Source organism: Ambystoma mexicanum, chromosome 1p (assembly GCF_040938575.1).
Source record: "Ambystoma mexicanum isolate Mex_15411 chromosome 1p, UKY_AmexF1_1, whole genome shotgun sequence".
NCBI lineage: Eukaryota > Metazoa > Chordata > Amphibia > Caudata > Ambystomatidae > Ambystoma > Ambystoma mexicanum.
This window is the reverse complement of record NC_090921.1, coordinates 465,492,067-465,518,108: the sequence shown is the minus strand read 5'-3', so window position 1 is coordinate 465,518,108 and position 26,042 is coordinate 465,492,067. Positions and strand designations below refer to the sequence as shown.

The window sequence follows — 26,042 nt, the reverse complement described above, 5'->3', positions numbered from 1 at the left end:
TCCCCCCGATTCAAGACTACCAGAACAGGCAGCACCAGCTCCCCTGTAGCAGCCCCTAGAATCTGAAACTCACTCCCTCTCTCCCTCCCTCCCAACATTTGTAACAAACCTTCACACCCACAATTCAAGAAACTTCTAAAAAACCTGGCTTTTCAACAAATTCTAACTGCATGGTAGCCATGTTGCACATCGGCCGATCCTACAGACCTCCAGCACCGAATCCTTGTAGGTCTATGTCAAATGTGCAACCAATCATCTTCTAATTACCCATGTAACCATTCTCTAAGTACAGCATTCATGCATCCTATATTCTTGTAAGTCTGTTGTATAACCATTACGTTTGTAAGTAATCGTGTAACTTATGCCATGATGGCTCATGGTCTGGGAGTATAATCAAATGCAATAAATAAATAATTATTAATATTATTAATATAACTGCCATGAGCAGAAACAGTAGCACTGCTATTGTTAGTACTATTGATCGTATTAGCACTACTACTGCAAGTATCACTACCAGTGCCACTACTGCCAGTAACATTGGTAGTAATAGTATGACCAGAACAAGCAGCACTACCAATAACAGGTCTACGATTGATGCTGTACCAATAGCAATTGCCATTTATAATGGTAGTAATCCTAATACTGGTTGGATTATTACCAGTACTGGTCATAGTACTCCATCGTCTACTGATAGTGGTAATAGTGCTTACACCACTGCAGATAGTACTTTTGTTGAAAAGAAACCCTTTACTTTGTAATACTAAAAATATGGATTTGAAGACTGCTCTGCTTCTTCTCATCTGAGAGCATTTCATGTTAAAGGAATTGAATGCAGCTCACAAAATTGACAACAATAAAGAAACAAATATGCCAACTAAAATGTGAATGTTACTTTTTGGCTCGTAAATTGGCATAAGAATCATTACCAGTGAAGCAAATTGACAACATTAACCAACTGGTTACTAAAGTCAAATTCATAGGTTTCCTGGAAGTCACATAAAATGAAAAAAAGAAGCTACCTGTACTCACCTTCTCCAGCTGGTATCTGGTGGAGGCGACAAGTACACAGCCCCATAGGGACAGCTATCTACGTGAAGCTGCGATTTAAGGAAACCTCTATGATATTGGTAGTTCATAGCATGCTACATTTTATTAATTATACACAAACCAAACTTTATAAGGAAAAAATAAAATAGGCAACATGAACATAGTGTAGGACTGTACAGTATGAGCAGCAGACAAATTACATTTTTAAAGAACTCTTCTATGCAAAGCCTCCTCTGAAATCAACAGTGCCTTTAAGCATTGTTGCTTAAATCCACATCAGTTTTGCCAATGTTACTCTGCATGAATGTTCTCCACTGGGTCGCTGTGTGGAAGCCCAGTGGAAGCAGCTCCAGGTGGCATCTGCCGGTGTCTGCCGCTGGAAAGCAAGAAGCTGGCAGCAGTCAACCTGCTGAGTCTGACCAGGTAGGTGCGGTAAGGGGTGGCAGCAATATTGTGCTCCACTAAATTGACCCACCCTACCCTCAAATTAGTCCTTTTCAATTACTGCAACACCCTTTAGCACCTCAATTTATTGTTTAGCCACTCTCACATTTCCCTAGGAAAGTCACATTTGCATTGTGCTCCGTTTATAACTAGGCCTTTTTCCATCCTATTAGGAAAGTTGAATCTGGGTGGTTTTTTGCAGTGTACCACTGTTGTAATGTGAACTGTGTCCCATTAGGCAATCTCTAGGTTCCCACCCCACTGGGGGTACCATTGTACAGTTGCGTGTCCCCTGTCTGCTCCCTCCAGTGTGCTCCCTACTTTGACACCCCGCAGCTCCCTCTGCGCATCCTGCGTTCGCAGCATAGGGCTGTGTCTCTCCCCCCGCTTCTCCTACTCGCCTAATCGCACCCTCTATGGTGCTTTCCATCTCTCCCATCTCTAACGGCTATTCTTTCTCCTATCCTGTCCCTCTCACCAAGTCTGGAAGGAAGAAGTTTAAGAGTGGCATCCTGGTCTCCAACCCAGGCCTCCGTATTGCCGAAACAGACATCAGTGCTTCCTCCAGACGACGCTCACCAACATCCTCTGTCATTCCCTCATCAAACCCATGGTCCTCTCATATGGTCTCAGCGCTCTCCAATCTGTTCCTCTCCCATTAATGGTGGCACTCGGTGGGAGGGCGTCTTGGCCTCCTTCCACTACTCCAAGACCATCATTAATCAATAACTGAATGGCCCTGTCCTGGGCCAGGGTCCTCAGCACAAGCTCCTTTTCGATAGGCATCTCCCACTCCTCATCAGCTCCCCTCCCTCCCTCCCTCTGCTGCTACTCACAACAAGCATCTCACTAGCTCCTCTGCCACCTCCTGCTTCCGCCACCCCTCTGGCACCTCCCTCCTTGTCTCTGGCTACTATGCCACCTCCTGCTACCACCTCTGCACACCCTTGGGCTCCTCTACCACTTCCACTGAGTGTACCTAAAGCCTGTACCCCAACCCCAGAACACTTCCAAATGTGGCAACCTGCTGCACGTCGCTACTCTCAACTCTCGCTCTGCAGTCAAACACTGCTCTGACATCTGCCACCTGCTTGACCTGGATGTCTGTGCTCTCACCGAGACATGGTTAAAGACAAGCTCCGCCACGAGTTTCAACACTCTCCTCCCGGTCGGCTACAAGATCCTCTCGGCGTGCAGAACAAACTGACCAAGAAGTGCAGTAGCTCTGATCTTTCAAGTGTGGGACCCTACTTCTATCATTCCTATGCAGGCCTACTCCTCCTTTGAATCCCTGGTTTGCAGGCTCTCTATCTCCCCAGGCGTCCGACTGTGGCCACCATCTACAGGCCTCCTGGCCAGGTTACCCTGTTCCTCTCAGTGGGCTGACCTCTTCCCCCCCACCTCCCCTTATCCTTGCCTCTACCTCACCTCAGAGACTTATAACATCCACCTGGATGCCAACTCTGGGCTCGTACGCAATCTCTGGGACACTCTCGTTCCATTCTTCCCTCTGGTCGGACACACTCTGCCGGACATCTTGGATGTCTACCTCTCCTCAGACAGCCCCCTCAAACCCTCGCACCACTCCTCTCTTGGACCGACCACTTTCTGCTCTCCTCTTACCAGAAATTCTGTCTCTCAGGCAAAGCCCACCCCAGCATTGTCACTTACCTTCTCAGTCATTCGGCCCATGAAGCGTGTGTCAGTGGATGCCTTTGCCTCTACTTTCTCTGCTCCCCTTACTCCTGCGGCTGACTCACTCTGAAAAAGCCCTCTCTAACCTGCACCTTTCTATCTCAAACACTCAACATCCTTGCCCCTGTCACGAGTATCTGCCTGAAACCTACCTCCAAGTGCAACTCTTGGTATGACTCTGACCTTGCAGCCCTGCAACACATTTGCAGGGTGGCTGAGAGGAAGTGGAGGACTTCGGGCACATCCTCTGACAAACTGGCCTGCCGCCTGCTCCAAAGGCAGTACAGACTGTCCTGTCCAAGAAGAGTCCACAAATTCTTAAAATCTGCATGGAGCTTGCCAATCCTGCAGACTACCTCTCCTGTTCCCACCTAGGCCCTCTGCACAGCTCTTGCTTCTCACTTCACCACTAAAACCCTGGACATCCTGCCCATGCTCTCCTCATCCTCTATCTCTCTCAGCCCCCCTCTGGCTGCTTCTCCCTCTCCTACTCTTTTCTCCTCTTTGTCTCGGATAACACAGGACGATGTTTCTAGACAAGTCTGATCTATGTAGGAGTCGTCCAAAAAGGTGCTCCCCTGCTCCTTCAGAACCATCAAGGACCACATTGACACCCTTGCTCCAGCCTTGGCCGATTTCTGCAATCACTCCACCACTGGATCCTTCCCCTCTCTCCTTAAGCAATCGCTTATACATCCCCTCCTAAAAAAAGCCTACCTGTCTGGCAAACTATTGCTCGATCTCAATCACTCCTTTCCTGCGCAAACGCCTGGAAAAGCTGTCCATCTCCCAGCTTATTCTCCACACTGAATCTGTTGGTTGCCTCCAGGACCATCAGTCTGGCATCAGAGCAGCCAGAGGCATGGAAGCTGCTCTCCTGAACACCCGTGAAGCTCTGCTCTGTAATCTTGATTCCAGCCTTCCTTCTGTCTGGTCAATCACGCCATCCTCATCAATCGACAGAACCTGGGCATCACATGTCGGGCCCTGGAGTGGTTGACCTTCCTCTTGGATCGACCCTCCCAGGTCCAACTTGTGTCTTTTCTCTTGACCACCACTCTACACATGTGTGGTTCCCCAGGGCTCCAACCTCTCCCCCTAGCTCTTCAATGTCTTCTTGGCCCCTTTGGCCCACCTGATTATTGACCTTCCCCTCCAACTTTCAGTGTTATGCAGATGACACTGTGCTCTCCTTCATGCTCCCCTCAGCCTCTCCTCCCAGTCTATCCGCGATTCAGGATTGGCGCGCCTCCAACAATCTCTGCCTTAATGCCAGCAAGACAGAGATCCTTCTCATTGGGACCGCTGCACCCACTTTCCCTCTCTGGCCGCCCTCCTTGGGCCCTCTTCCTTCACCTTACTGTGAGGCAAAAAACATTGGAGTCATCTTCGATTCCACTCTGCTTCTCTCCTCACATCACAAACCTTGCCAAGAAGGCACACTACCAGCTGCACATCCTCAGAGGTATTCTTCCTTTTCTTCCTTTCCCCCAGAAGCTCACTGTCACCAGGCCCATTGTTCTCTCTGGGCTGGATTACTGCAACAGCCTCTTTCTCAATCTGCCTTCTTCTACTCTCCGCCCTCTGCAACTAATCCAGAACAGGACGGCAAGACTTATCCTTGGCCTCAAGCCCAGTGACCATATCTCTCCAGCCCTGAAATCTCTCCACTGGCCCCAGGTGGCTACAAGGATCAATTTCAAGACACACTGCATCAACCACAAGGCGTTCTGGGGCTGTGGATCGCATTACATCCAACTCTTCCAAAATAACTTCCTTCGAGCCCTTTGCTCAGCTACCTCCAACTCTGAGGGTCAGATGCTTCTCCAGGCAGAGGAGGGGTGGGGGGGGGTAGACCCCTCTCCTCTGCAGGTGCCTCTCTCTGGAATGACCTCCTTGCCCCTCTCAAACTTGAGGCAGAACACCTGATGTTCCAGAAGTGTCTCAGAGAGTGCCCCCCCCCCAAAGTCTCACTGGGTACCAAGCTCCTCCATGATCAGTTTCCCTCCGCACTGCCTGCAGGCCTAATGTCCACTTAGGGGTTGTTACCCAGAGCTGCACTGGCCTGGCTGCACAACACACTGACCAATGCTGCCCTGAATGTACACTCCTTTCCCTCCGCCCTCCCTCTTTCTCCCCCTTCCCCTGGCACTTTTATGCTGTCACACTTGCACAATTTGAATGATACAAGTCCTAGATTGTCTTTTCCTCCCTTCTGCCCGCCCCCCCCCGCCTTGTCGCGTCTCGAAACACGCGCGTATAGGCGCGTTATAAATGGCATATCACTATAGCATTTAGACAGTGTGAAACAAAAAACAGTGTCATGCATGCCTTAGCACTGATCAAGCACTCCATGTCATGCTGCATCTCCCTTAACACATCAGCCTTCACAGATGTGTTACCACCCATTGAATGATCGAAACCCATGGTCCAAAGTCTGGTTCAACCACCCAAAGCACCTTGGCTCACACACTGGTACTAAACCGGAACAGGTCTGTGTGGCGTGTTGGATGAGCTTGTTCGGAAGAAGCTGTGGTGAGAGCGCCCTGTGCTTGAAGCTTTTCAACAGAAGCATTTACGTTTTTGCATAGCCCTGCATATTCAGGTAACGGCAGAGGCTGCAGCGATAAAAAAGCGAGAAAGAAGCGACGCCGCCCCCAGACGCTTAGACTGCCTTAGAAGGTCACAAGCCGCGTCCGGTGGGGGTGAGTCGAGTGAGACTCCAGAGTGAGGCGGAGGTGCTCTGCAGTGTTTTGCGAGGGTAGGAGATCGGATTACTGCTGGCCACCGATGCGCGCGCCCGTCCCAGAGAAAACACGGAAACCGCCAAGGCGATACCATTGAGTAAGTACGGTGAAAGGGGGACCTGGTCTGAAGCCCAAGAGCCACAGAGCCCCTTAGGGGCCAAGGAGACTCCCTGCTTCGGACTCCTGGAACAGGTGGAGTGAAGGGGTGAAAGGGGTAAACCCGGCCTCTGACTGTGTACTGTTTGTTGTTTGTTGTTTGGCGCTGGAGGCGCATAAACTCATATCCCATCAGACCTTGTTAACAAACAGCGCAGCGCAAACAAGTCAACTGCAGAGACAAGTCGGTAAGAAACCCACATTTCTGTCACTCGTTAAGGGGAAGAAATTGTGGATTTACTCATACGTGGGAGCCTAACCTACTTTAGGTGGTCAACAATACCAAGTCTGCTCTAGCTGCACAATTCGACCATTATGCACATGTAGGAACCTCACTGCAATCAGTCTGTGAAGCTAATTCCCTTTGAACAGTCAGCCGCAGGAGACTCTGCTAAGAAACCTTTGTTTGCTCTTTGAGCGCCTGCCGCCCAGGGACGCGTCCATCACATTGGGCTATAAACACGGCAAGGCAGCGACTGTGGGGCGAGTCCCTTTGAGCTGCTAACCGCATCTGTGACGTGCAACTACATAGCCCTATCATAAGTGTTCGTAATTGGGGCAATCGGGCGCCCTTATCAATTACACAAGGAAGCCAGTATGGCCTTTTCAAGCCATTCACTCAAAACAGATATGCCAAAGACACTAAAAACATCTAGTACTTCGCTGGTGCTAAAATCCACTCCAATACGAGAAATATCTGCTAATGCCTTAAAACAAAACATTTTAAACCACTTATCTGTGAACAGTGAAAAGAAAATGTGAGCGGGTGATATTTGTGACTTTTGCAAACCCACCCTGGTGGGTATGACTGGATCTGCAAACTCATTTGATGATCAGTCCTTCAAATACGTGATGTAGCATTAGTCTCTGCCAACATTTCCATCACAGACACACAAATATCTGTGCAAGAGCTACCAAAAATCCAGGCTCTTTGGAGTAGAAAATTGGTGATGCCACTTCTCACAATGAGGTGCAACACATGGATAACGTACAAGCACCTTCATTACCCCACAAAGCTTGCCAAAACAACCAAAAAGCAAGAGACTCCAATTGGGACAACCAAGCGGACTGTTGAGTCCAACACTATAAAAAAAGAAATGGGACAAATTTCATAGGCTGATACTAAAATGTCAGCCAGCACTGTTTACCCCATACATAATGAACAGAACGAGTGTCTTGGCAATATGTGAGGAGGTCAGCACACTACAGGACATCACTACCACAGACATTGAACCGGTTGAATTTGTTCAGGACAATGATTTTTCAATTGTGAGACTGTGGCTGCTATTGAATCTAGTGAGAATTTGTTCAGGACAATGATTTTACAATTGTGAGACTGTGGCTGCTATTGAATCTAGTGAGAAATGCCTTATTGCAAGTGCGATTGGAAATATTCGCCCTTGGATTCGTTTTGGCTAGAGATCCATTCGTCATAGATTCTGATGGTCGTTAAGTCTGGAGAACGAAGTCAAGATTGACGAAACTTTTGCTCATCAAAATAAAGGATTTGGCGAGTAGAAACTAATGAATAACAAGGTGCAAGAATACATCTCGACCTATGCGAGAATCCAAGATCTAGATTCATAACCAAGACTTGAGAAAGAGAGATGCCAGTTCTTTGATAAGCTGGAACACATGTGGCTTTTCACACTTACTAGGAAGCAGTGCTGAATTTTTAGACTGTCATGACATTATCATTTTACAAGAGACCTGGTTAGCTGAAAAGCCTACATGGGAAGACATACCATAATCTTTCATGCAGCCAGGGTATCAAATCAAGGTCGACCGTCGTCTGGCATGATAGTCGCGATTAAGACTCACAGGGACTGGCATCTTTCTTGGTGGGCTGCGCCGAATCTCTATTTACTCTTGACAAAGCTAATATTTCCAGGTGGGGTTGTTGCAATTGTTAACATGTATCGAAACCCCAAGGTGATTTCAGATGATGATTTCTTTTGTGATCTAGAAATCCTGTTAAATGTGATCTCCGACTTGTTGGAAATAACAAATATAATTGTCATGGGCGATTTAAATCTACAGTTACTACCTGCTAACAATCCCAAATACAATCTTTCCTGTCTGAGATGCCACAAAAGCCGGTTCAACTGAACGGTGTAAACAAGAGTGATTGGGTCCTGCATTTTACCAGCATGTATCAGAGACCCATGTGAGATAACAGCTATACCACTGTAGAGTCTTCCAACTATGCGGGACTGCTCATTGAAGAGGGAGGACATTCTGTACCAAATTAAAAAATGTAGCAATTCGAGTGCCAGGTCCCGATGGGCTTAGTAGTTATGTGTTTAAACAGAATCCGGTCCTATGGGCAAAAATTCTGTGTAACATCTTTCATCACATAATATCTACACACACAATACCTCCATCATGGCAATCTTTGGTGGTCATTTCGATTTTTAAAAGGGGAGATCGGTCAGTGGCAAGCAACTACAGACCCATCTCCCTGTTAGATGCTCCTGGCAAGCTGTTTTCTAGTTTATATAGAGTTAATTCAACAGGTGGACCGTGGACTCTGGTAGAAGAGATCCACTCCAAACTGGATTCATAACTGGATTGGCACCTGTGTAAATCTGCTCACATTAACATCAAAAATTAGACCTCATGTAAAAAAAAAAAACACTGTTATACATGACGTTCATAGATTTACGAGCAGCATTCGATTCTATTGCAAGAGAGCGATTAATTCACAAGTTGATCCAACAAGGTTGCCCCTTGTACATCGTGTCTCTCATTAAAGATCTGCACACCAACAACAGCATCCAAGTAAGGCTTTCAGCCGATGGCAAATTATCTGTCCCAATAATGACATACAGAGGGGTCAGACAAGGTTGTACATTTGAAAGGGGCCCCTAGGGGTCCCTCGTGCTATGGAAACAAGGCAATAACCATACACGAAAAGATGCGCCAGACACGAGGTTCAAATTCCCAATGCTAGGGTTTATTGCAAGCAAAAATAGTCTCAATTGGCCAATTCTGGTCTCACGCCCCGCGACGTGAGTTTCCTAGAGCTCGAGGGACGCAAGAGAGCGAATTACGTACATCAGTTACATATATACAAAATGCATATCATACAATCAGCAATGTCATGTTTAACACCCCTCTTTATTAAGTTTCTTTGAACTCGGGATGACGATGGACATATCCGACGAGTATGACAATTATGACACTTTCGATGTCTATTCTAGTAACAATGTGCAATTAGAAAGCGCAGAGGCATCTTTTAGTTGTTGAACAGAACACGGTGGTTCTGTTCTTGGAAGCAAGCTGCACACAGGGGAAGAGCCACATTCCATACTTTGCTATCTATGAGGTACTATTCGTGTCCTGGGAGCCGACACGCTCTAAAGGGTTTTGCGAAGGGGGGCCGTAGGAAGAGCATAATTCAAGCCTTTAGCTGTTTTATTCTAACATATTCCATCATCGTACGAGACTGGCTGGCAGCTGTGAAGTGATTAAATGCCCTGAAGCTCTCTCTCAAGGCTACAGAGAGGGAGCGTGGGCATTCCTTTCTGGGCTACTCATGAGGAGTTTCAACTAACTCCTCAGTCCCGCGACCTTGTCCTTTCATATTCAGACAGCAATCTTAACAGTTGAGCAGAGTAAGCAGAATTCGCAAGAATTGCAAGCTGCAAAGCAGTTTAGACAGAAAGCAATGAGCAATGGTTAACAAGCAAAATGGCGATTCTTGCTACGTTTAAAATGGCCGCTTGTTGGTCAAGCATAGCAGTCCTATATTTCTATAATTCGGTGCAGAAGACAGTTGGCCTATGGCCATCAAGTTACGTCTGTCATTCAAATGAAGGGTATTCACTTTTTCAGATTGACACATTGGCCTCGGCAATCTTTAATTTCTTTATATCCGATGTAAGCAATGTCTTTATGAACATCCTAACGGACCCCCCGAAGTTAGCAAACAGGTCCATTCCTTTTCTAATGTATGCAGATGATTTGGTCATCATATCCAAAACACCTGAAGGGCTTCAGAGAGCATTGCATGCCGTTGCAGCATACACTCAGCAGAATCAGTTGGTTATAAATCTTGAAAAAACCAAGTTTATGCTATGTAACTCAACAAGGAAGCTTTGTCAGAAAGCAGGTTTTTGGACTCTAAGAGGAACCAGACTTCAAGTAGTGCAAACTTACACATATTTGGGAGTCCAAATAGTGAGTTATGGAGGTGCTCAACTCGACAGGCAAATTTGGGTTGATAAAGTAACAGCCAAACAACAAACAAATAATTCTAGGGAAATACAGCAAATTTACAGCTGCCCCAGCCCTGACAATTTACCTTAAAAAAGCAACACCTATTATGTTGTATGCTTCAGAAACTAGACCAACACTGACAGAAAAATTCTGTTCTTCCTTGGAGGGAAAATATTGGCGCAGAGTTTTAAATCTTCCGAGCTGTACTCCACTTCCTCCGATAGGCCATGAAATTGGCTTCATTGCATTACACATTAGGTACACGTGGCAAGTGGTGACTCTTTTCAGAAGGTGCCTATTAGCTATTAAAACCTGCACTGTTTTGGGAATCTTAGCAGATTACGTTTTCTCATCTACTGACACATTCATTACAAAGTGGCGCACTCAGGTTATTTAAGCACTGGCCTCTGTAGATGTAACGTACCGTTAATGACCCTGCTCCCAAACCCGATGCAGGTCAAAACCAGGCTATTTGCCCTGGACTGGATTAAAACCAGGGATAAATGCACAGGCTATTGAGATTTTGACGCAGAACTGTTTGTGATAAAGAAACACAGCAACCCACAGCATTATCTACTTAAAGGAGAGTTCCGGGACTTTTTTTTTATTGTCCCTACGGTTCGGCCATGTGTTTTTAAGCATAACTCGGTAGATCGTAGAAAACTTTCCTATGGACCTTACCCGACTTTTCGTCCATTAACGCACTCGAAATCAGCCGCCATTTTCTGATAATCCTATCATTTCCCCCCATCGCCCTGGCTCACCTGCTTTTGCGGCACTAAATCAAATCCCCCGCCCCTGAAACAGACTTTATCAAAACATTCATGTTCCCCGCCTCTATCCGTGACGTGACTGTGCTGCGTAGGCAAACGCGCCCAGGCGTCTTCTACGCGACTCCACACAGAACCCGGAAATCAACACAGATCAGCTCACAACACAGCGCGCCACAATTCGGAATATGAAACTGTACTTTTAAATCAAACCGCAAGATTGTAAATTTGGTAAAGTACATTTATTTGACATCAAATGTTTAGAGAATATTCAGCGATTTTCATTTTTATTTGCTCACGTTCCAAAAAGTTCGTTTTGAGGCACGCGATGTTCCTTTGCTGTACACAGGGTCTTAGATCATCTCACAATACAGCGCCACAATTCGGAATATGAAACTGTGGTTTAAAAGCAAACTGCAAGATTGTACATTTGGCAAAGTACATTTATTGGACATCAAATTTTTAGAGAATATTCAGCGATTTGCATTTTTCTTTGCTCTCGATCCAAAATAGTTCGTCTTGAGGCAAGCGATGTTCGTGTGCAGTACACAGGGTGTTGGTTTACGATAAAATAAGCTCTTCGGTCGCACTGATAATCGCATGGCTGTTCCAACAACGAGGCACTAGGCCACCACAACGGTCTGTATGTTGCATCTAGCCGTTAGTACCGCGTAAGGGCATACTTGTACTTGGCGATCGTCCCACAAAATGGTCAGGGTGCTAACGTTGTTCACGCGGAGAAGCAATTGGCGATTATAGAAGCCATCCGCCGGTGTCTGGTACTCGTGACAGACAATAATGGATGAAGTACCAGTTTGAAAAACATAAAAAATGAAATTAGTCTCACCATCAGATCTTTATTAAAATTATTCATTTTATATATTAGGTCGGGAAATTATTTCATAGCTAGGACAGTGCAACTGGGTTTTATACGTCAAGGGGGGGCTGTAGGATACTGAGACAGTCCCCCAGTGCAGGGGTTGACAGGGAGTGCAGGTGGAGAGTGGAAGGGCCCAGGACCAAGATCGCAGACAGTGGACCAGTTGTAGCAGGGGAGAGGGAGAGAGAAAGCAGAAGCAAAGAGGAAGGTTTTGAGGTGCTTCCGTAAAAGGAGACGGTTCTAGTGCGCGGTAAGCTACTGTATAGTAATTAAATTGCGGTATAAACTCATCTAAAGAGTTACTTACATTATATTTGCATTTTCCATTGTGTCTGTGCGTAGGGCAGCCCCGAAATACCACTCCTTCTATGCCGACGTTATTTCTTCTAATGAACGAACATGAAATGGCTTTCGTTTCTGAAATTATATTCATTATCGTTTCTTACGTGGTCCCGGCCTGTCAAGGTCAAATAACAATAGAACCTTATACTGAGTCGTGGGCCATTCTGGCACCCGAGAAAAAATCAAAGCAGCTGACCTTCACTTTGAACGAGCACACATTCCTAGTTAGCTACATTCAGTGTAAGGCCATCTCACAGGACTTGAAATTTACACTCCATCTTTGCATTTTGTCTGCGTGCTTTGCAGCCCCACAGAACCATAAATACGGAGACATTCTATATTTTTTGAAAAATGATTTATATTACTGTTTGGTTTAATTTATTGCGCAAATGAACAAGGTTGGATAGATACACATATTCAATGGGCCTGCGACATGAGGAGACTCGAGAGAACAGACAATCAAATTACAATCATTTAAACCGTGATGTGTATTTCTCAATGAGCTCTTCTTTAGGTGGACATGGAACAGAGGCAATGTTGGGTGGCAATGCAGTTGTCCCCTTCACAGGTTCGTTCACAACTCCATTTATGTGCCTATCTAGGACGTCAACAATAAGTCTCTCAATAAACTCATATTGCATATCCTCAAACACTGGTTTGATCACCCATTGTTTACTTCTTTTATTGAAGGCCTTATTGTAGCGAAGCGTCCCTAAAGTTCCGGTTGTCCTACTTTGTTGACGGCCAACATTATGGTTATGTGCCAAGACCGCTAAAAGAGTCCGATTTATCATGCCCTCCATGCCAAAATGCAATCGTTTTGGCCTGTACTTTAGGCACATATTGTGGAACACCTCCAAATCTCCTGTGTGGCAGAATTCCGTGAGTCCCCTCAAAGCTTTTGTTATAGTTTTATCAAATACAATCTTTTCAATGGCTTTGTGAGTGGGTGATGAAGGAATCAACCACTTCTTCTTCCGTGCCTCCTCTGTGGACAAATGGCCATGTTCACAATTGTGGAAATGTTGGTTCGTGTTCCATCGGTGAACGTTTGTACAGTGTAGCATTACTGACCGCCATTTTTCCAGTAGAATTTCCAACGACCCTCCACATGTTTTTGAGCTCCACCAAAGATGGTTGCTGATTGACTTGGACCACTGTGAAATACCTTGCATATCTTTTTTTTTTACCTGCAGCCGACAATTTTTTATTGATTGTTTTTGCAAGATGCCAAACGTCAAATTGGTGATTTATATTTTTGTACTCTTCTCTCATTGTCTTGGCAATTGAAACGTGTCGGTCCGTGGCTATCAGGTCGATCACCATTCCCCGCGATTGTAGTTCTTGCAATGATGCTACAAAGCCAACTTTCTCCATGGCCACTGAGGATGTACTTTGTGACACCTGCACGACCACCTAACTCACAATTTTCTTACTTTCCATGTCCTGAAAGTGGTAGGTGCAGTACTTGGCTGAAAATCCTGGGCTGTCGCACTGTCCATCACCGGCTAGCCTGAACCGTTTGCCCGCGAATGTACTATCAATAGACATTTTTTCCATTCTCCAAGCTTCGCTAATGGCTGGAAATAGATAATCGGTTTGGTATTTGTAGAACTGAGTTTAAGCAATGAAATGGATTCCCACAAACTGAAAGAAAGACTCTAATTTTTTAAAACTTGAACCACTAAAAAGTGCAGCCGCTGCACAAAGTAGATTGCCTGCTGGCAGTTGTCCCAGCATAGGTTGTGCAGACCATGAGAAAGGATGATATTTTGTACAGGTGGCATGTATTTTAAGGTTAGTGCCTCGAATTGCACGAGTCACATTAATCAATGGCTCCCCACATACTTCCCCACCAACCGAATGCCCACATTTCATCCGAATAATAATATCAATCAAACAACTATCGAATACAATGAATTTGGCCTCTTTCCTTATACTGTCACTCTGCATCCCAGCTGGTTCGGCCTGTAACGTTGAGGACATGTCACTCACATGAAAGGTAGAATCTCTGATATCGTCTTCCGCTATGTTCAGTGATATTGATGGTGTTTCATTGTCGTCCACTTCATTCTCTTCCATTGCAACATCTGTTCCTTCTCCGGCGATGGGTGAATAAAACAATTTCTTCAACTTTCTCGCGGTCTTAGTTTTCGCGGGTGTGGATTCTGTGAATTGATCTCCGACTGCATCCGAACTACCAGGAGGACATTCACTATCAATGGCTGGTGGTGGTATAGCTCCGTTGTCAATCACTTCATATTCTTCCCATTGGCACGATGCATCTCCAGTCTCAAGTCCCTGCCAAAAGGTTTGACAAGCAACATCTCTCGTTCGCTTCACTGTCTGTGTAGATCTAGTTCGTACACCCACTCGCAACTAGAGGACAGATTGGAAAAGGGATGTTCAGTTTAAACACAACGTACAGTATTGAACTATTAAAAGTGAAAAACAACATAATATAGTGACCAGGACACTAACCTTCTTTTGCTTTCTTTTCTTTGAAACTTTCTTGCCTCGAACTTCAACATCAGGACGCTGTTGCTCCGACTCGTGTGTGCATGTCTCCACTTCCTCTTGCGCTGCAACGACTAGATTTTCCTGATAAGCACATCCATCACGCACTGACGCTCCATCGACTCCCTGAAACATAGAACTTTCATTAGTATGTATAATAATATCGAAAACACAAAATGTACTTGGGGACCAATACCCACGTACATCTCAATAGCAAAACACGAATGAACGCTTTGTGTAGAACATTCAAACGACAATTATTCACGCATTGTTGATCTAGTTAGATGGAACTGTCAAGATCCATACCTCGGGCTCCTCATAGACTTCCATTGATATTATTGACTCCCTGAAACACAGTAATTGCATTAGTATGGTTTTCTATTTTGATAAAAAGAACAGAAACTTTGTGCAGGCGTGAACGGCTCATCTAAATAGACCTGCACAAACGATCAGTTGTCTAAAATAAATAATGGATATGTAAATATGATTCGATTTGCTCGATCGTTGGAAGTGTCACCACCCAGAGATCTGCATCAACTACTAGGGGTGATGTTCTTGTAGAAGAAGCTCCGTCATCTCCCTGAAACATAGTACTTGCATTAATAAAGAAGGAAGTATAGCGGATGTAATCACGTCATATGATTTCGCTTGATCGAACTGTCAGTATCCATACCTCGAAATGCATAAGAACATCAAGGGACGATGTAACTGCGGTGCACACTTCTGCAAGCTGTTGCGCCGACCCGTAACTGCACGCTCCCCCTTCTTCTTGGACTAATGCTCCATCGACTCCCTGAAACATAGGACTTTCATTAGTAATGAACACAATATTGAAAAAAGAAGACACATAGGAGGGCGACGACAGAAGGACATATCAATGGCTAAAAACGAAAGAAACATTGTGTGTAACAATCACGCTACAAGAATGCAAGATCTGATGATCTCCATCGATGGAACTGTCCGGAAACGTACCTCGAGCATCTGAGTGACATCAACGGTAGTCGTCAATACGTTGGACTCCTCAGCATCTCCCTGAAAGACAGTACTTGCATTATTTTGGATAACAATAATTATAACTGAAAACAAAGACTAGAGGACGAGTACAAGGGTGTACCATTAGGTAAAATAATTACACGATAAATTGAAACTATTGATTTACATGCCTAAAACAAGTCAGTGGCAGAATAGCCAAGTAAGATTACCCGATAGGCGCTTGAAGTGGCTGATGACTGCAATAACGACACGGATGGAGAATCTTCCGCCTTCATATTGAGTGGATACATAAATGGGGAAATTATTGTTAGCTAATGCTACACACTACCGCAAGGCCGAGAGATAAATACATAAACTTGACTCACCAGTGGAGGGATGTGGACGAAAAGAGTGGGAATAGCGGTTGAGAGCAATTTTCGCCTCGCTCGCGGTGTGTTCTTCTTTATTAGCAATGATGTGGAGTACATGTCTGAGCTAAAGTGCCTGCTGCAGATGCGGTATCGATCACCCCTCTTGTCCGCAAAGACTTCTAGGACTCTACTTTCAAGCTCAGACGGTGGATATCCGCAATATCGGACCCATTCTCTTATCTGATCTATTGTCTTAGGGAAAACATGCATTATAATACCTTCAGATTTATTATGGGTCTTCGAAGGGCAACCGCCAATGGAACAGGCAGGCATTGTGGAAAGTTCTGAAAAGTAAAGATCAACAATTCTCTATGAATACCAATGTGTTAAAAAATTAAATGACACATAAAAGGTTCAATGCAAGGTTCGTTTTGGTTCTTGGAACTATACACGTTATTCACATGCGGCTAAGTATTTGAATAACTTTAAAAAAATTAAACAATAATTTCACTAAACTCAGAACATGTGACTAGTTACTTGCATGTACTGTCTTGAACGAAAAGAAATTGCACGCAAAATGATTATGGTACATGGCCTTACCTTGACGAACAAACAGTTAGATGCAGGGATCAGAGTAGTTTCTTGTCGTAGAACAGGGAGCAGTTCACAGGTTGCAAACTGCCGAGTTTCCTCGAAGTGGTCACGGAAGTTCACAGAGACGAAGAGCAGATAACCAGCACCTTCACGGGTTGACTAGCAAAGCGCAAAGTAGTTCTCATTAGAAATATGAAGTGGGTTATAAAGAATTCAAAACAGGGGTGTGTTTGGGAATGAATGACGTGTATATGTCGTGGCATTATGCGGTTTGCAGGGGGCCGTCCAGCGTGAGGGGGGATGCTTGGCAGGAGACACGGGGTCTGGAGGTAGACATGGGAACAACAACCCATGCTCTATGGACCACTTTGAAGTGTACATGGTCTTTGGCACCTCTTGGCCTTTATCGCTCCCTGACAGCTCCACTTGCCAGCACAAGTACCCCGGTGCGAACTGCCTTTGATAGGGCGGGGGGGGTGGATTGGGGCGGTGGTCGTGCAGACAAGACACAGGAAGACTCGTGAATGGAGACACACTTATGTGGATTGCAGGGGGCCGTCCAGCGTGAGGGGGGATGCTTGGCAGGAGACACGGGGTCTGGAGGTAGACATGGGAACAACAACCCATGCTCTATGGACCACTTTGAAGTGTACATGGTCTTTGGCACCTCTTGGCCTTTATCGCTCCCTGACAGCTCCACTTGCCAGCGCAAGTACCCCGGTGCAAACTGCCTTTGATAGGGCGGGGGGTGGATTGGGGCGGTGGTCGTGCAGACAAGACTCGTTTGCCGCAGGGCCTCACCAAGGAGAGGACATCTAACTGCATGTAAGAGGCAGGCTGCAGGATCTAATACTTGGAAGGCAGGGGGGTGAGTTTATAAATACCTCACCCTCCCAGGAGAATATATGGGTGCAGTTCACCCTGGAGACCCTGGATGCCTAGGCAGTTAGTCAGCAGCAGGCTGGCCTGTGGTGGCAAGGCGGCACGGGCCAGAGGGGGTCATCTCTGTACCCGGTGCCCAAAAGGATGATTTATTATGATCAACCATATTGATTATTTACCTATAACCATGTTTTGTATCAATAAAATCCAACAGCCTTTTATTGCCAACGCTTGAACAAAGTGGTGTGGTAAGTATTTTTGGGGGAGGAGGCAAGGCCGGGAGGCTTGATGCCAACCCGCAAAATAACATATGTATGTCTGCTGCATATGGGTTCAACGGTTATGTGGATTGAAGGTGGGCGGCCAGCGTGAGGGAGGATGCTGGCCGGAGACATGTGGTGTGACAAGACAAGGCACAGGAAGACTATTCAATGGAGACACACTAGATTCATTTAAAAATCAAAACAACCATTGTTAAAATATATGTTGGGTTTTATTTTAGATCTTAATTTCAATTGAACATAAATAATAAACATTACACATTGTAAAGTTCGGGTTGCAGCACATCCAGGGAAAATCCGCGGTATTGTCCACTGTCGCTGGGGAAATGTTGTCTAATGGCAAGTACCGCACAGGCAGGTATTACTCTCCGAACGCGGTGTCCGAGCCTCCCGTGAAGCCACCAAGTGAAGCAACGATAGGCCACCAGCCTGTACCACCTGTGAAAATGAAAGATGCAAACTGTATTAAAATGACAAAACTTTCTTATCACTGTCGATTCAGGTAAAAAATGTCATTCTGCTTTGAAAAAAATTCTATCTAGAAAATGCACAATATGGAACCAGTTTACATGCATTCGAATGATATGTAGATGTAATTTTATATGTGGGAGACGACCATGACATAGTAGTGGCATCACTGACATCACAACCAGAGTATACTTACTCGTTACTCGGATTACGCGGACGGACAGTGCCGCGAAGTTCGTGCATAAGCACCATCATCATCCTCAACACGGTCCGTGAGAGGCAGGCTTCCCTGAACTCTGGCAGCTCGGTGATGCATTGCGGACTTGGCTCGCCTTCTGAAATGTAGGCCAAGCACCCGGAATTTTCACGGCAGCAGCAGTTCTCCTCCTCAGTTGGCATTAGCTCGCACCGATTGCACGTGCACCAGGTGGAGACGCCGTCCATGCGACATGGTCCAGGCTCTTCATCCGTTGACTGGTCCTCCCAACTGCCGTCCGAATCCCCATCGTTTTCGCGTGCTTGCCTTTCCAGTAGTTCTTCCTCGGTGTACTCGGGCTCGTACATATACGGCATTATTGTAGCCATTGTGTGGTAAAGAAAGTAAAATAATTTACAGAGATGGTACAGGTGTTCACAAGGCCTAGAAGCGGCGAAGGTAGCTGACCAGAGCACAGAAACGAGTCACAGAATACTCAAAGTAACACAGAGAGAGGAATGGAATCGAAAATCTGCTGCTGTGTGTTGTGAAACGGTGTGTTTATACTTATTGAGGAAAGAGGCGTCCTGCCATTTCCATGGCGACACTTCATTAGCTGAGGCGCAGCGATTGTTGACACGAAACGTGTTTTGGCGTTGGGAAATGGGCGGTACGCGTCTGCTGATGTCAGGCTCAGGGGCGGGGGATTTGATTTAGTGCCGCAAAAGCAGGTGAGCCAGGGCGATGGGGGGAAATGATAGGATTATCAGAAAATGGCGGCTGATTTCGAGTGCGTTAATGGACGAAAAGTCGGGTAAGGTCCATAGGAAAGTTTTCTACGATCTACCGAGTTATGCTTAAAAACACATGGCCGAACCGTAGGGACAATAAAACAAAAATCCCGGAACTCTCCTTTAAGGCACATTCTCCAGCACATAGAAATGACTTTCTTCGATTAAAGGTCAGACTTGTGGTCCACTAGGTAAATCTTGGCACAGAAGAAAGCAATTAATGAATCCCTGAAGTTCTGTCGTTTCTGTCAGGAAGAAAATAACGTTGAGACTTGGCATCTCTTAGCTGAATGTGGGGCCCTTATAAATCAACGTAAAAAACACTTTAAACAAATAGTGGAGTTATAAGGAGTGTTAACCTCTGAAAGTGTGGAAAATGATTCAGGCTGGTTACTCCACAACAGTAGAATAAGAGCGATAGCGTTATTACACAAGCTAAAACTGCATTCATTCAGTTTTAGTATGACAAAGGACATCATTCATGATGTATGATACACCATTAAATTATTGCTTAGGTCTCTGTCAACAAATATGAATTGCATAAGACAAAAATGGCGGGGGATACGGTCACACTTTAACTTTGAATAGTTATTTTTGAGTACTCGCGTTTTATTTTTACTTACAAATTTAGTTTAAGGTCTGCTTTGTCTAGTATGATAGTTTGTGTTTTGTTTTAAATTATTTGAAATGAATTATCAACATTTTAAATGTATTGATTCAAATGTATGTGTTAAAATGTACTTATGTTTTATATAATTCTTTTTTTTCACAAAATATATAGTAAAGTTGATTTATATCAGCTGTATCAATAAATAAAAACTGACAGAAGCAAAAAGATAACCGATATCTGCATCAAAGAAATCAAACAGCACCTTGTAGTGTCCATCATCACAGGATACTGGTAAGTGGCAGGAACCACACTGGAGCAAACAGGTATAACATTGGAATAAGCTTTATTGCTGTTACAGGGTAAAATATAGGAAATAGGGAGGTAAGGTGGATACATCCTTAGGCCATCATCTTCCATCCTGAAGTCCCTAACTATCAAATGTGGATCACCGAGGAGCCACAGTGTTCCACAACACCAACAATTTTTTTTCCTTTTTGATTGTGTTTTAGCCTACAAAAGTAAGTGCACAGAAAAGAGAACAGAAATTAAACTCAAAACAATGATCATTTCATCAATGATACCATAGTAGCTTAGTCCATCCCTGAGCAAACAAAACTTACATTCTATTTTCCCCCAAAAAAACACAAAAAATCATAAAATGCCAAAATCAGTTTCACCGAGTTGCTCCAGATAAACCTGAGCCAAAACATCTCAGTCAATAACACTTGTAAAGCAACCACGCTTTCCCAAACCCGGGAAAAGTCAAAATTATATGTTTGAGGGTTTCACTGTGATCATCTTACAGAATCTACATATATTAGTGAGTTGTCCTGACCTTCTTTCCAAAGTTGAAAATTGATTTAGGTGGAACAGCAGATTAACACCCCAAATCTTTGGTCAGGGACATAAGGACACATACATCAGACACCAATGTACTATTAGATTGCATTGCATTGGCAATACAAGCACACTACACACTTACACATGTATCAAAAGGCTGTCAAGAGACCAAAATGTTCTACTGACTTCACCCATTTTTGATATCGTTTACTATCTGCGGATCACCTAAAAAGGTTGCTGGCTTTCATAATTTTCTGACTTTTTTAGTGAGTCGTGGGACATTTAATGACGTGTCACTGTAATCCTTTTTCTGATTTCTAGTGTATTTTTAAAGCACAAATCTGTTCTCAAGACGATTCTATCACTGTGAAAGTGTGTGCTCGAGTAAGATGGCAGTTGTAATTTAGTTTCAGGTGCAACAGTGTTGAGGTCACTTACCACATTACTTGCCCAACGCGCCTAAATGGCAGCCATTGGCGCAAGCCCTGGTAGCAGCCTTTTTGTTTTGGGACCCATCTATGCTTTGGGCACAGCCAAAAGGGCTGTTTTGTGGCTCATCTCGTCACCAAAAAGACACTGTTCAGGCCAGTGCAAACTGGTTTGAAGGCCAAAAGACATTCCACACTGAATCCGGTGCGGCAGTACCTGTGTGTATGATGCTTCTTGCAAGTCTGGATTGGCTGGCCATGCAAACCTCTGTATGCTGACTGGAGTATGATCAGTGAATTGGCCAAGGCCAGCCTCTAAGTTAATGTATTTCTAGTGGTAGACCGGGTCCATTCATGATATCAGTTCCTTAACTCACTTGGAGACTGCTGTGGAGATGGACAGGCCGAGGATCCCGATATGGCCAGATTGGGTGTGCCACTGACCCTTTGTCCTTGTATCCCTGCTTTCCGGGGGTTATTTAATCCCTTAGTGGACTACCTGCAATTGCTGTGCCCCTGGTAACATCCTTCTGACCAAAGTGCCTAAAGGTTGGGGATGTCGCCTTGCTTTTCTGGCCAGGTAATTGCAGTGGCTGTTGGATTTGCTGCCTCTGCTCTGACGTGCAATGGCTTTGGTCACCTCCAGCTGTTTTCTGCGTACAACCGATTTCCTGGTTAGCTGGCTGTACACTATTGCACTCCTGAATAGTCTGCAACCCATGCTCGGTCCTGCTAAGTGCCCCTTCCATTCGTGTTCTTCACCTCAAGGGTTGCATCTCCAGGAGGCTTAACTTGTCAGAGTCAGTGCCAAGTCATGTGCTCGAATGACGACTGGCTGTCCAAACCACCACCAACCAGACCTAAACGCATCACCCAACCTCACCTCTGCACCCACCACTCGTGCTGGATTTACATCAGATAGTTTGAGGAGTACCTGTCCCTGTGTCCTTAGACCCAGATCCTGCACTTCTTCCCATTCTCCGGGATACAGACGCACGGGGGTTATGCAGCGCACCACCTTTCTACCATTGATCACCATTGTGCACCCTGGACTCCCTCTGAACCAACGCTTCCTGGTCTTCTGGTTCTTGAACCTTTGGCTGGAACGCTGGTTTGGGTGTGGTCCCTCACCCAGCCAGTTGATTGCTCCCCTTATTGCTCCTGTGGGTAGGCAATGCACTTAAATTAACCCTTTAGCAACACAGATAGAAAACACCAGAGAAAAGAGACACTTTTGAATTTTGGTAAAGATAGCACTCAAGTTAGGATTTCCCCTTGCAATGTTCATCAACCCACAAAAGAACAAGTTACACTTTAACCTGGTAACGTTCTTTCGATGGGATGGTCCGATGATGTATTCCATATCTATGACAGTAATCACCACAGCTGTGCTGCTTCGGAAAATCTTTCAGCGTCTGCGTCCTGTGTTGACGTCGATACGCCGCCCTCGAGGACCTCCTCCGATGGCCGACGTCCCTGGATGTTACAAGTAGGACGCACAACGCCAGTAGCCTCAGTTGTAGTTTTTTCCCCAGAACGTGTGGCACCAGTCTTCTGCCAGTCTGACCACACAAAGCCTTGCGGAAACGTATGCTGCAAATCTCATAAGAAATTCTGTAGCGGGGAAGGCCGGGAGGGAGCGATATGGAATATGTCGTCGGACCATCCCATCGAAAGAACGTTACCAGGTAAGAGAGTAACTTGTTCATCGAGGGGATTGGGTGCTCCGACGTACTCCATATCTACAGACTCCCAAAGCAGTACCAGTGCAAGGAGGTGGGAAAAGAATTTAGAAAAAGAAATTTAGAATGCCCAATCAAATTGCGGAGCAAAGGACCGCCTTGCCAAAGGCCAAATCCTGCCCACGGATGGAATCGAGGGAGTAGTGACGTACAAAAGTATGGACCGAAGCCCAGGTGGCGGCGTCACAGATGTTACGAATAGGAACACCCCTCTGTAGGGCAGTAGAGGCAGCCATACCCCTGGTAGAATGGGCCCACAAGCCTACCGGTGGGTCCTTACCCGCCAAGCGGTAACACTCAGAAATAGCCAGAATAATCCAGCGAGACAAAGTCTGCTTAGTAACAGCTTGTCCCAAACGCTTTCCAGCGTAAGCAATGAAGAGTTGATCGTCCGCTCTGACCCGGGACATGCGTGAAATATAAAAGCTTAAAGCTCTCCTAGGACCGAGCCTATGGAGCCTCTCCTCTTCCTTACCAGGATGTGGAGGAGGATGAAATGCCGGAAGAACAACCTTCTGGCCTAAATGAAATTCCGACATCACCTGGAAGAAAGGAAGGACGAACTCTAAGGACAACCCTGTCCTTATGAAACACAGTGAAAGGGTGGCTTAACTGAAAGTGCCGGTAACTCACTCACTCTGCGACCTCAACCAAAAATACAGTTTTAAGAGTCAACAGTCTCAAAGGGCATGAATGCAAAGGCTCAAACGGAGCACCCATCAGAAACTTGAGGACAAGGTTCAAATCCCAACCGGGCACTTGGAAAGGTGATGGAGGGAACACATTAGTGAGCCCTTTTAGAAACCGAGATTAAAGGAATTTTAAAATAAGAACACTTCAGACGAGCACTTAAATATGGACAGCGCCGCCAGGTAACCTTTAACAGTACCCACTTGCAAGCCCCTGTGGGCTAAAGAAAGCAAAAAAGACAGAACCACAGGAATGTCACATGCAAAAGGATCCACATTCTTAACCCTGCACCAGTCGCAGAACTTTCTCCAACGGCAATGGTACAGGGACTTTGTTGCGGGCCTTCTGGCCAAAAGCAACACCTCCATCATGTCTTCAGGGAGGTCCCAATCCTTATACCTCAACCTTTCAGAAACCGAGCGCGGAGGTTGAGGGATCTGACCTCTGGATGGAGAACCTGACCCCCCCCACTCCCGAGAGAGCGGATCGTCTCGGCAGGGAAGACGACGTGGAGGGCAGATGGACAAGTCGAGAAGGTCTGGGTACCACGTCCTGCGGGCCCACGCCGGAGCAATGAGGATCATCCGGGAACCGAACATTCGTAACCTGGGACTGGAGGAAACGCGTACAGAAGTGGGTAAGACCACTCCGCCACGAACGTGTCTCCTAAGGCTACTTTTGGAGCAAATTCACGGGAGCAGAACCTTTCACACTTCCGGTTGACACTGGAGGCGAAGAGATCCACTTGAGTGGTCCCCCAAAGGGCGAAGATCTCCAGGAGAATCTCCTGAGCCAGCTCCCACTCGTGAGAGATCGTGCTCTGCCTGCTCAGAGCGTCCGCCGTCACGTTTTCGTCTCCGGCCAGATGAACTGCCGAGATCGAACCAGAGCTGCATCGCCTCCCTGCACAGAGGAAGTGACCCTGCCCCCCCCCTTTTTGTTGAGGTAGTGCATGGCCACCGTGTTGTCCGTCAGGATCAGGACATTTTTTTCCCCTCGCAGTGTCGGCAGAAAAGCCTTCAGGGCAAGCTTGACGGCCCTCAGCTCCAACAGATTGATATGGAGTCTGGACTCCGACAGAGACCGCCGACTGTCAACCGTTGGCATGAGCTCCCCATCCCGTGAGGGATGCGTCCGTCACGATCGTCACCTCCGGCCAGGGTAGCCAAAAAGGAGCCCCCTTCATCAGATTGCCTTCGACGGCCCACCACAGAAGGACCTGGGCGACCGAGGACGGCACCTGAACAGGGTCCAACATCATGCCGGAGGATTGAGACCACTGGAGCTTGAGTGCCCATTGCAAAGATATCATCCACAACCTGGCCTCTGGCACCAGAAGAATGCAGGATGCATGAGGCCGAGCAATCTCAAGAACTCGAACGCTGGGAGACTCTGGGCGGGCTGAAACTTGTGCACCATCTGCTGAATGTGAGGAGCCCTCATCTGGGGAGGAAAACACTGCCCCAGGGTCATGTCGAGCACTGCTCCGATGTACTGTAGCCTCTGAGTTGGTGTCAAATGGGACTTCTTTAAGTTGAGGGAGAAGCCCAGCTTGTGGAGGGAGTGGCAGGTGACTGACAGATGATCCAAGACTTGCTCGGGAGAGCGTGCCCTGATCAACCAATCGTCCATGTAGGGGTAGACTTGAATCCCCCCCTTTCCCGCGATGCGCTGCCCCCACTACCATGAGCTTGGTGAAGACCCTCGGGGTGGAGGTCAATACAAACGGCAGGACACGAAACTGAAAGTGCGAGTCGCCAACCACGAACCTCAGGTACTTCTTGTGCTTTGGATGTATCGGCACATGAAAATAAGCGTCCTTGAGGTCGAGAGACACCAACCACTCCTGAAGTTGAAGGGCCTGGAGGACTTGAGAGAGAGTAACCATCTTGAACTTGTCCTTCCTGAGGAGTTTGTTCAAACCGTGCAAGTCCATGATGGGTCTCAATGCCCCGTCTTTCTTAGAAATAAAAAAATAAGGGGAATACCATCCCTTGTTCCTCTCCGCTACAGGCACCAGTTCTATGGCGCCTTTCTCCAGCAGGGATTGAATTTCCTGCGCAAGGAGCAAATCCAGACTCTTCAAAGAGAGATTCCCCGGTGGATTGCCGTGAGGCCTCTGCCGAAAAGGAAGTCAGTAGCCGTGGGCTATGATCTCCAGAACCCACACATCTGAAATAATGGCACGGCACTCTACAAGATGCTGCACCAGCCTTTCTCCCAACCGGTGAACCATAGGACATGGCCTCATGAGTGAGCTGAAGCGGCTGCGGCGTTGCCTGAGGGCAAAGAGGCAACTGCCCGAGCGGCCTTGGCACCTCGAGTAGCTTGTTTTCCACCTCTGGCACTCCTACCGTG

At 46.2% G+C, this 26,042-nt stretch overlaps 1 protein-coding gene across 8 annotated transcripts in view; it reads right to left on the bottom strand.

Moving 5' to 3' along the window:
- Positions 1–26,042, bottom strand: part of CRTC1 (CREB regulated transcription coactivator 1) — a 1,230,699-nt gene that overhangs the window by 984,557 nt on the left and 220,100 nt on the right. For all 8 annotated transcript variants that reach the window (XM_069649310.1, XM_069649311.1, XM_069649312.1 and 5 more), the window contains exon 4: positions 1,030–1,091. In XM_069649310.1, coding sequence (XP_069505411.1) covers positions 1,030–1,091 — 62 coding nt within the window. The remainder of the gene's footprint in view (positions 1–1,029; positions 1,092–26,042) is intronic.